This window comes from Phaethon lepturus, unplaced genomic scaffold (assembly GCF_000687285.1).
Source record: "Phaethon lepturus isolate BGI_N335 unplaced genomic scaffold, ASM68728v1 scaffold1214, whole genome shotgun sequence".
Classification (NCBI taxonomy): Eukaryota; Metazoa; Chordata; class Aves; order Phaethontiformes; family Phaethontidae; genus Phaethon; species Phaethon lepturus.
This window is the reverse complement of record NW_010536788.1, coordinates 91161-102675: the sequence shown is the minus strand read 5'-3', so window position 1 is coordinate 102675 and position 11515 is coordinate 91161. Positions and strand designations below refer to the sequence as shown.

Genomic DNA, 11515 nt, shown 5'->3' with positions numbered 1-11515 from the left:
GAGCGGTTCAGGTCCCCCACAGGAACCAGATCCTGTAATTGTGAGGCTTCCTCTAGTTGACTGAAGAAGACTTCATCTGCTTGCTCTTCTTCATCAGGCAGTCTGAAGCAGGTGCTTACCATGATGTCACCATGTCAGTCTCATCTCTTATTCTTACCCACCAACTCTCTTGACTGGTTTGTGAGTCTCTTGCCTGTTCCAAGATAAACCTTCATACATTTAATTGCTTAGGCTAGAATGCATCTCGTCCTCCCTACCTTCCTAGTCTTTCTAAAGAGTCTGCATGCCTCCATCACAGCATTTGAGCCACACAAACTATCCCATCATACCTCTGTTCTCTCACTGAGATCATAGCTCCACAGACCTTTTGTTCTTCTTTTTTGTTTCCCATTCTTCGTGCATTTGTGCACAAGCACTTGAGATAGTCCTCCAGTCATGCTTTTTTCACAAAGAAAGTGTGAGTCTCTTCCAGTATGCTGTCCCCTGGCACCTCCCTATTGCCTCCTCTTCCCAGCAAACATAGTTTAGAGTCCTCCTTGCTAGGTTAGCAAGGGTGTTGGCAAAGATTGTCTTGCACCACTTTGTCATATGAATCCCAGTTGTCCTTGTTCCTCAGAGATCATCCTGTTTTTATAGAAGCTAAAGCCCTGCCTACATTACTAGCCACGCAGCCAGACATTGACCTGGATAATTCATTGACTGCTACCTGAGTCTGTCCCTATTACAAGCAAGATCTAGGAGAAGCCCACATGGCCCCCCATGCTCTTCATCATAGCCTTCAGAGCTCTGTAATTACTCTTGATACTCTGAAGGTTTCATTTGGCAGTTTCATTTGAGTCTACATGGATGGCAGCAAAAAGTTTAAGGGACAGATGAGCCATGTCTGCCCTGGCAAGCAACAGACCTCTGAAGATGCTAAATCTAGTTGGTGGATGGTTGCCTCTGGTCTCCCAGGAAGACGTTTTTAAGCTCTATTGTAGTTAGAAAATTAGTATTAATATTTTTATAATACTGTTTTCAGCTTCCAATAGTGAAGTGTTTCTACAGTCAGGTTTTCTAACTATGAGCCTACCATGGTCAATACTCCCTTTTTTCAGGAGTATATCAGTAATACCCACAGCAGCTGCATATAATAACAGAGCTCAAGCAGAAATCAAACTTCAGGACTGGGACAGTGCTTTGCAGGACTGTGAGAAGGTACTAGATATGGAACCTGGCAATGTAAAAGGTAAAGTAGAATATGAACTTGCCCTTCTATGTATTATTCTATTTCTATTAGCAAATGGTACATTTTACATTGTTTGATTTATTTTAAATTTATTTTTATTTGTTTTATATATTTTATTATTCTATTTATTTATATTCTATTTTATTCTATTAGCAAATGGTACATATCCGTTCATGTTTTTATGAAATGTTATGAAACAAAGTCATGTTGACTTCATTGAGCTTTAGATCAAGTCCAAGTATAAAGAAGGAAACAGGGTAGCTACCCAAAGTAGTAGGAAAGTTTTATGCAGTCCATCCTGTTGATCTGTAATGCTTATTCTTATGCAGTAGCATGGGGCTAACTCTTGTTTTTTTATGTGATGATTATATGCCCTCTTGTATTCATGCAGTGCATTGTTTCCATAATAACCACGCTGAAGTATTAATTACCTTAAAAGCACTGTGAAAACAATGAAAGTTGCTGATTTAATCCTTTCTGAAGTTAAGGGATTGAATGTAGCTAACTATATTTGCATGGGAGGAGAGGGAAAATTGGAAAAATGCGAAGCATCTTTTCATCATTCATGATCATAGAATCATTTAGGTTGGAAACGACCTTTAAGATCATCAAGTCCACCTGCCTAACCTAGCACTGTGAAGTCCACCACTAAACCCCATGTGAAATTGCATTGTTAAAAATGATCAAGAGAACAGTTACTACTAATATAGAGTCATTATGAAGTAAATACAGACTTTAAAAAACTGTTTCATACTTAATATGTCTAGAGAAAAAGTGTATTGTTGTCCGCTTTATGCTTTAAATATGTAAATAATACACTTTGTTCCTTTGTAGCTCTGATGCGCCGTGCCACTGTACATAATCAGCTGCAGAATTACCAGACAGCTATAGAGGATCTGAATAAAGTATTATGTGTTGAACCAGAAAATGCTATAGCTAAGGTAAAGATAAATGAGTTGAGTATGACTAGAAAAAGGTTTTATGCAGTTGTAGCATAGAGTGAGTACAGTTTATATTGTTTGAGTTGATTCTGAGTTTTGAGGACACACTCGATCTACTGTGCCAATGATCAGTTTCCCAAGACTACATAGGTGCCTGTGGTGGAAATTAGGTACTTGAATGTGATCAGGTCTTCTGTTCTTTACTTAATTGTGAGAACCTGTAAACACTCCAGTTGTCTCTATTAACATAATTTAGGTGCCTAAAATTTTGTTACTGAACATGCTTACAGTATTAGTGTCTTAGCTGATCAAAGTTATTTGGAAATTTCTCTCAAAAATATCCTTTGGGATAGGTGTTTTTAAGTTTGACACATCTTCACAAGAAAAATTCAAAAGAGATGCCAAGCTTTTATTGTTGTAGTGGTAAAGTTAACAAAAAATGAGAGGACCTGGGTTTTGTCCTCACTTCAGCATGATGTTATAAATCCTCATTTCTCACCTCCAAGCTACAATGAAAAAACTTTTATACTTTCTGATGAATCTGGACCCTTCTTAGCCAATTTTGGATCTAAGAAAGCAGCATACTTTCTTTGGAAACTCAATGTCAGGATGTGGTCCTTGTACTATTATTACTTCAGCTATTTAGGAGAGGATTGATTTGCATTTAATTTCATTGGTATCTTCTTAGGGGTGTTTTGTGGGTTAGAACCCAGTCCTTGCATTTGAACTCTACATGTCCTGAGAATCTAGGCAGTTCTAATACGAAACTGCTCTTTGCCTGTTAATTAGGAGTCCACTGTACTGCTACCCTCCCAATTTTTTTACGTATGACTTCTGGATGCTGTGAAATTGCCTCATCACCTGAATTCTGTTCAGCTCCTATTGTTAGCACATTTTGAGCTGCTAGCATCTTGGCAATCGCTACATCTTTCATGGAGTTATTTGGTCACTGCTGTTGCTTGCACCAGTGAGAGAGGTCCAAGCTTGTTACATCAAATTCATCACATACCGCATTCGTCCCTTTAAGGGTGTTCTAGGAGCTAGATTCCTGTCCAGAATAGTTCCTGAGTTTCACATCAACTAAGGAATCAACGTGCCTACTTTTTTTTCTTTTTCCCCCTTTCTTTCTTTTTAAACACCTGTCTCTAGATTTGAGTTCTAAAAGAGCTTTTGGTTGTTTTTTTCCCCTATTTATAAGACTGAAACACTAAATAGCTTGTGAGTCTGTGTTGACAAACTCCACAACAGTCTTTGTGAAAAGATTATCCAATAGTCTGTGCTGAGACTTCTTATTATACCACACATAAGATACTTACTCATTTTGAGTACACTTTTCCAGAGATCCAAATACATAAGTAGCTTTACTAAGCAATGCTTGTGTAGCTGAAAGCAGATGTCTGTACTTTGTCCTTATTTGTGCCAGCTATTATGCCTTGGCTGAGACATCTAGAGGTGACAGATTGCTTCATAGGGCATTTTTTGAGTTGCTCTTTGCTTGGAGGATCCTCAAAACCCTCTTGAGCTAAATATGAATGTATGGAACACATGCAGAGTGAACGTGTATGTGTGGAGTCACTAAAATAAAGGTAAATCGCTTGTCAGTAACTGGAATTCTTCAAGGTACTTTGTCCACATGAATCTTTGCTTGTTCTATCTGTTACAGCATTGAATTCAATTCAGAATAGTGCATAATGTTGGTTGTGTCTTACTCTGCTCTGAAAGTGTAAAGTGCAGTTGGAGTATTTTTAGTGAGTAATCTAAAAAAGTGTATGGACTTGAGAGGCTGTTTGATCATCTAATTTGTAGCTCTTACAAGAGGAGCAAACCTTTCCATTATTCAACAGTGTCCTTTTGCTACACTGCTAAGAAGTTGTTGTCTCTTGTGGTTCTAGTTCTATCAGTGTCACTTCTCGATTAGGTATCCATCAGACACTGCATTCTCCATAGCATAAATTTTGCTAAACTGATTTTAGGCTTTTTCAGAGATTCATGAAAGAGCATGTTTTCCACGTCTCTTCTGAGTAGACCAGATATCACAATAGTACACCCTACTTTTTTTCCTTTTAATTTAATTTATTTTTGCTTAAGCAGTTCATTCCAGAAAAGTACTTACTTATTTTGTGTTATCTTTTGAGTTTCTAAGAGACAGACATTGAGTGTTAATTGAGTTGGTTTTGATACTGACTCTTGGAAAAGTCACGTTTATTTTCTGTTTTTATAATGGTAACATATGTCTCAATAGTTCTTCAGGATCTTATGTGGATTATTTAACAGAATATATTTTCTGGATATAAATTACAATTGCCTATAGAAAAAGGCTTCTGCTATTGCTCTTTTTTCTCTGTTGCAGAAAAATTTGCTAGAGATTGAAAAGAAACTGAAATGTTTAAAGCCTGTATTTGAGACTCAAGGCAAAGGAACAAGAATACTTATTCAAGATATAGAGGATTCAGAAGGTGATGAAGAAAGAGGGGAAAATACAGAAGAACGTGAAAGAAGTGGAGGAGATAAAAGTAATGTCATGTCATTTCCTATTTAATTTTAACCTGAGGAAAAAATAATTGCCGTTGATATTGCAATGTTTATTCACACAGTTCATCCATATTTGCTTGCAAAGAATTTTGCTTGTTTGAAGACTAAAATTACATTCAGTACTTAAAGTAGATCTGCGTGTGAAATCTAGAATCCAGTTTTATTACACATCTCTGGAATTATTACTAGAAAGTGTGTAACAGAGACCAATTTAAAATCCTGCTATAAATCATCTACCTCCCCGTGTCCTGTGTAATTTTATACGTATCCTTTGATGTGGACCCAGTCAGGAATTTCTTCTGGTGTTAGAGAACATTTTTTTATTCCTTAGCTCTTTCTCTTGCACAGCTCTCCTGCCTTCCCACCATCACATTCTTCTTCTGCATTTTTCCTCCCTTGATTGGATCAAAGGGTGTAAAAATCATCGTGGCATGTTATTTGATTTTTTGTTGTTGTTTGTTTTGAAAACTATCGATCTTTTTTTTGTTTTTAATTTAAGAGATCATCTGTATGCTCCAAAAGTATATGTTAGAGTGAAACAATGTGTAATTCTTGTACTATATGTATTTTACAAGAAGTTGAAGTGCAGCTCCTGTTCGTGGATTAGTGTGTGTGACTAACTGCAAGAGTGCTGAGATGAAGCTACTGGCCTAATCAGAATACATGACTTGCAGGAGGAAGTGAGGCAGCAGGGCCTATTTGGGCTTGCACTGGCAGGTTGCTTTTAGATTCAGCTGCATGTCTGGGCTCCAACTTGTAACAGAATAACGTCCTTGGGTTCAATCCCACCCTTTCTCCTTTCTGTTGGTTCTTTAAGGTAATGTAGCATGACTGTGGCTTTTGTGTTTTCTGTGGCCTATATAGTACTTTATCTTGAAATTAAATCAGCCTGTGTGTTTTCCAATTTCATTGTGAATATTAGACTGTACATGTGTGATTTAATAATGCATTATTTGGACACAAATTTAAGGAAAACACATTTTTCAAAATCAGTAGGTATCCACTAAGTCTTCTCAACTCAAACCCTGGAAGAAAGGATGGATCACGTCCCTAGCCTTAAATATTAGTTAATTCAGGGTTGCTTTCCATTGGGAACATTCAGATGACTAAGTGCCTTCTAGCTCCATAGGAAGACTCCCATTCTGTTGATTGAAGGTTAGGCTTTTAAACACAGGGGAGATTGTCAACATGTGTTCATGTGATAGACGTAAGTGTTTTTGAGATTTAGGAGGCAAGCATCTTCATAGATTACTCTGTGTTTTAAAGTACAGCTGGAAACAAATACGAAATCAGTTCATTTATTGAATAAATCTGATCTGTTCTGTGAACCTAATAGCAGTAAATAGACTAAGCATCTTGTATGTCTTCTCTATACATCTAAGTCATGTAGTTGTGCTCAGTCCAGTAGTCCATGTAGGCCAGTCATGTAGTCATTTTTTTTCACATTCTAGTTAGTAAGCCTCATGCATTCCAACCAAACATATAATTTAGAAATTGGAAGAAAACCAACAAAATATTTTTTGTTTTCTTTAGCTATGAAGAGTTGATTTCTCAGCTTTGAACAGAACAGTCTAAATAAAGATTGTAGTCTCTCTTCCTCTGCTATGTATCTAAAAGCAAAAGTAAATAAAATTTTTTTCATACAATAGAAACAAAAAATTGCTTACATCCTAGAGACTGTAAAAACTAGTATTCAGGCACTATAAAAACTAAAAATCAGGTATGTACTTGACAAAGTGCCTGATATGTTGACGTGTTTATAGAACTTATCATCTCAACTGATAAATATGGTTTAAAGATAAATAAAATAAATAAATTTTTAAAAGCCACTTTTAATTAATAAAAAGAACTGAATTGTATGGTACTCGATCTATTACAATAATTTTAAAAAATACTGTAGCAAAGAGTTCTGAAATTTACTAAATAGTTATTCATAAAAAGGAAAATGCATTTATACAAATAAAGTCTGTTACCTTTAAAATTATTATTTCTCAATCCATTATTGCTAAATTTGACAACACATCTCTCTAAAAGATGTACTTTGAACACACACAAGAAACCTCATAACAGACAAAGCTATGTTTTTTAAGTTGACTGTGGAAAAAGATGTTGCCTAGAGAGTGTTTTCTTTGTGCATTATTTATTACGCTTTAGAGATGAAGAGAATATTCATCTTCTGGATGAGACCTTTTGCCTGATTGAGGACATATATATTTCTTATTTTTGTATGTGGCCTGCTGTTTTGTGCACCTTGAGATTGCTGGTTTGGTATGCTGACACTTGGTATTGAAGTATCAAAGCACCTCTTTTTCCTTTGTGTTAAATCCTTCATCTGACTTCCAGTTTTGCTGCCTATGTGGTGTTAAATTTACTTGATGCCACAGCAGTTGGGTACAGAGAATTATTTTGTGATTTTTTTACAGTTGGTTTTCTACTTGATAGCACCAAATTGAGGTCATTGTCATTGAACATGACAGTATTGTGATTTGGAATCATTCTTAGATTGAATAGCATCTCCTTATATCATTCTGCTATCTTGTGACTTTGTTTTCTTTCACTAGATCATCCTTTTTAGGGAATGTTGTTAGGAGCTGAATAGATAGGAAAACTGTTTCTGCATCCTTGATGAATTATGTGCTGTGTTCCCAACTGGGCTTGACTATGTATCATGGTGTCTCTGAAGTAATGTGCTTTCTGCCCTCAAATAAATGGAGCTGACATCCTAATGAGTGATTTACAGCTTTCCAAAACAAGTAGGGGTTGATAACACTCTTTGAATTTCTCTTGTTGATTTTCTAAACATGTTTTATGAAATTGACATCTTCACATAAAACTGGATTCTTTGTCTTTACATTTTTAATTTTTCTTGAATTATTCCATGTGGAATAATGAAACATTTATTTGATGTTACAGATAATTCTTCAACATATGTGTTAATGTTTCATGGCTTTTCTCAGGGAACAGTGAGTAAGGTCTTAGATTTGCGTTCTGAAGTTTCTGATTTGTTGAGAAGCAAAGTGTATTGGGTAGGAGACAATTAGAGCTCTTTCCCACTCAAGTGATCAGTTGTGCTTGCTGTTGTATTTTTGTCATTCCTGGTATTGCTTTTCTGTTCTCCTTCACCACTGAGGTTCTGAGATAATTGAGATGTCTGTTGGTTAATGCTTACTATATCCTCTATGCCATATATGATTTCGCAGCTGTCCAAATCTTGTAGTAAAACAGAACTTTACTGTAATAGGAAGTTTCTTTGCCATTGTAGCCTTGAATAATTGACTGTCTGGTCTCCTTGTGGTTAGAAGCCTTAATGATGAGGTCTTGTATGAGGACGTTTGGCCAGTTTGTTGTCCAATGTAATAGTTATTCTGTATTCCTTGATATTCCTTCCAGTGTGCTTGTTCATTTGCTATTTTTTGTTTTTAGAATTGTAAACTCTCTGAAGAAAGAGCTGTCATTTATAATTGATTTGTACAGTGTCTAGCACAATGGGGCCCAACCTACTGTGGCTTTTAGGCTCTATTGCAAGCTAGCGATATGAAAATTTAGATAATGTTAAAAGAAACAGCATTGAAAATTAACTCTAGAATTGCATTTGTAGGGCATATCCTGAAGTTAAAAACCCCCTCAATTACAGTGTCAGTACAAATGTTGACTAGTACATCTTTATTCATTCTTTATGAACAAAGACTGCTCCTAAGAAGTCAGAGATCAGAGTTATTTGAGAAGTCTGTTCATTATATATTCTGGCTCAGAACAATCTAGGTACAATCTCAATCAGCTAAACCAAGAACACATAGTACAAAACAGGTATTTGCTGACCATGTGTGGCACAAAAGTAAAAAATCATTTAAAATGATTAAAAATTAATCTGTGCAGATTTGGACCATTCCAGTTGCCTTCATATGTAGCTAGCCCAGAGTGGATAAAAGAGTTGAAAATGTTTCCTGGCTTCATAATAGGTGAATTCATTGTGAACTGAAGTTAGATATGTTGCTTTTCATTCTGCTACCACTATTTTTGTGCCATGCTTCTGGAGGAGAAATACTTTGTGTAGCCAGAAATTAATTTTAAATTAAAGATGATGTCATTCATTACAAAAAATATTTCAAAGATTCCTTTTGGAGTGTTCAGTAGCTTTTGTTTTATGACAGTCCTTCCATTTTCAGTTCATTATTTTAGTACTAACATGAATTAGAATTCTTTCTAGTTTGTATTTGTTGTCATTCTGCTCAAAATCCTATCCATACTTTTCAATACCTTTCTTTAACTTTTCTTTGGAATTTATAATGTATCTAGACTTTTTTTTTTTAATTTCGTAAATGCTGATTTCTTACGGCAAAGTCCAGAATACTGCTTTCATGAATACATTTCTCTGTAGGGAGCAATACAGGAATATTGTATATGTTATAAACACTGAAACTGAAAGACAGTGAGAATTAGATTAGAGAAATATATCTGTACAATTTTGTGCATGGTGTTTACTCAGTCCGGAAATACTTAGGCAATTAACATAACCTGACAGCTAACCAAGTTAATTATTAGTATTCTTATTTTCAGGGGGACTCCAAATGCTATAAATGTTTCCTGTTTAATCCAGGATTGGTTGTGTGCACTTCATCTTCAGGAAATTTTCTCCTGTATTCAGGAAATGACGTTCGTGTTAATGACATTCACATTTGCATCACACATTATCTGCCTTTCTTGCTTTTTCTTTGTCTCTAGAAATTCTCTGTAGAATTTTTTCAAAAAACTTGTCCTATCACCTGTTTGTCTGTGACATTTAAAATTGTATCTCCCTTTTTTTTTTTCAGTAGAAGGTATACAGAGTATTCTCTGTTTTGGTGGATGTAAAAGAAAAGTATTTTAGCATCTATCTTAAGGAAATTATTATTATAGTACTACTTTCTTCATTCATCTGCTCAGCTCGTCTTTTACCCTCATTGTCCCTACTAAATAGACTTTAAATCTTTTTGGCATAGTTGGCACTGCAAAATTTGATGGATAGACTGACAGATGGACGTATAGAAGTCTCAAATATAAATAATTTACCTTAAGTTTTATAAAAATGTCTGTGTGGGTAGAATAGATTTATCCTATCATTGTCCCCACTGTGGACTATGAACTTATTATCAAACGTGGTATTTCAAAACACAGACCACAGCTAGGAAGGATGCAGTTGGAGCTTTTTGTCCATCTGGCTCTAGTGAATCTGTTGTTTTTAAAAATCATATGCTTTCCCATCCTGTTCAGTTTGATTTCAGTAACATTTTGTGCATTAAAAAAATAATTTCTGTAATTTGGAACAACCTGGAGTTCATCCATATTTAGTCAACTTCAGAAGTTTAGTTTGAGTCAATTGGAAGTCTCTCTCCAACATATGAAGGCATGAAATAATTCCGCTGGACAGATGAGCACATCAAGTTAAGGCAAGGTGAAACCCCAGCATCTTAATTAATAGTACCAAAAGAGAGAGCTGCCTTTGTGGGACTGGTAGTATCAAAAGGCAGGCTTTCTGCTGAAAACTGTATTTGAATACCGTGGTGGTAGTCTGTTAGGAATTCAGGTGAATAAGGAGTTTGTATGTTAATATCTGATACCTTTATTGTATGATTTTTTCCTAATTAAATTAGTAATAAATAGTAGTGAAAGTTGAACGGCCAGAACTCTCTATAAAACGCTTTTTGACATGTTTAAATGAAACCTTTTTTAAGAATGAGTTGTACGCTTTTATCCCTCCTATTCTATGTTGTACTTGAGGAGAGTTTTGAAGTGTGCGCCATTACTGGTTTGTTAGCTGTTAGCTGTGTGGCCTAATTTTAACATGCAAGCATTTTGATTTGGTCATGGAAAATCAAAGTATCAATATTGTAATAGCCAGTATTTAAAGAGTTAATTTCAAGGTGAACTCTGTACCATTCTGACACTACAGAACAGGGGTTTACAGTGTCCCAGCAAGAGGACATGAGATTTCATAGTAATATCTTCTCAGTAATAAGTGCAAGTTACCTGTCAATAGGATTTTTTTCTTGGAAGCATCTTCCGGGACAAACATATCTTGGAAACATTAGGATGCTCGAAGGATTTGGTACGATGTTCTTTGGCTGTGCACCCCTCTTTTGCCAGGACAATAGTTTCTTCTGATGATGCAAGCTCTTAACTCCGCTCATTAACTTCCTCGTAGAAATTGGCGTGCCAGTAAGAGGAGAGGCGGCTGCCGAGGAGGCTGAGATGGGGAACGCGCACAGAAAGTTTCATGGCAAAGGAGGTGGTAGTAAGGCGGAGGACGGGGAGACTCAGAAGCAGAAGGAAGCCCCTGAGAGCGCGTTAAAAAAAGGCACATCAGAGAAACAACTACAGAAGCATTTGTCAGACCATGAAGGTGAAATTAATGGCTATTTATACAGTGATCAAAAGTGTGAAAGCCCTGAAGTTGAGAAGATCTCCAGATCGCATGAAGCAGGGTCTCAGTCGGCTGATGGTGGTGGCAGTTCTACTTCACTTCCTCCTACTGCAGCAAAACTAAAAAGTGAAGGAAACGAGTTATTTAAGAGTGGACAGTTTGGAGAAGCTGTGCTCAAATACTCGGAAGCAATTGAGTATGTCGTCGGTCTGGGTGAGTGCGATACCTTATACTTAAATCTAGGATTATTGTTTAGATTATTTAAAGGAACTACAAATGAACTGACCTAGCCTATCCCTGGATTTTTGGAGGAGTTACTGTGCGGTAAATACTTTGTCATTGTCAGTAGAGGATAATTCACAGGATACAAAATATAGGAAGATGAGTGAAATAATCTTTTGACTTGCTTGGGGT

The 11515-nt window shown here is 36.1% G+C and overlaps 1 protein-coding gene across 1 annotated transcript in view; it reads left to right on the top strand.

Moving 5' to 3' along the window:
* SPAG1 (sperm associated antigen 1) overlaps positions 1–11515 on the top strand; it is a 47633-nt gene that overhangs the window by 16992 nt on the left and 19126 nt on the right. The window contains exons 8-11 of the mRNA XM_010286260.1: positions 1098–1228; positions 2063–2169; positions 4520–4682; positions 10883–11314. Coding sequence (XP_010284562.1) covers positions 1098–1228; positions 2063–2169; positions 4520–4682; positions 10883–11314 — 833 coding nt within the window. The remainder of the gene's footprint in view (positions 1–1097; positions 1229–2062; positions 2170–4519; positions 4683–10882; positions 11315–11515) is intronic.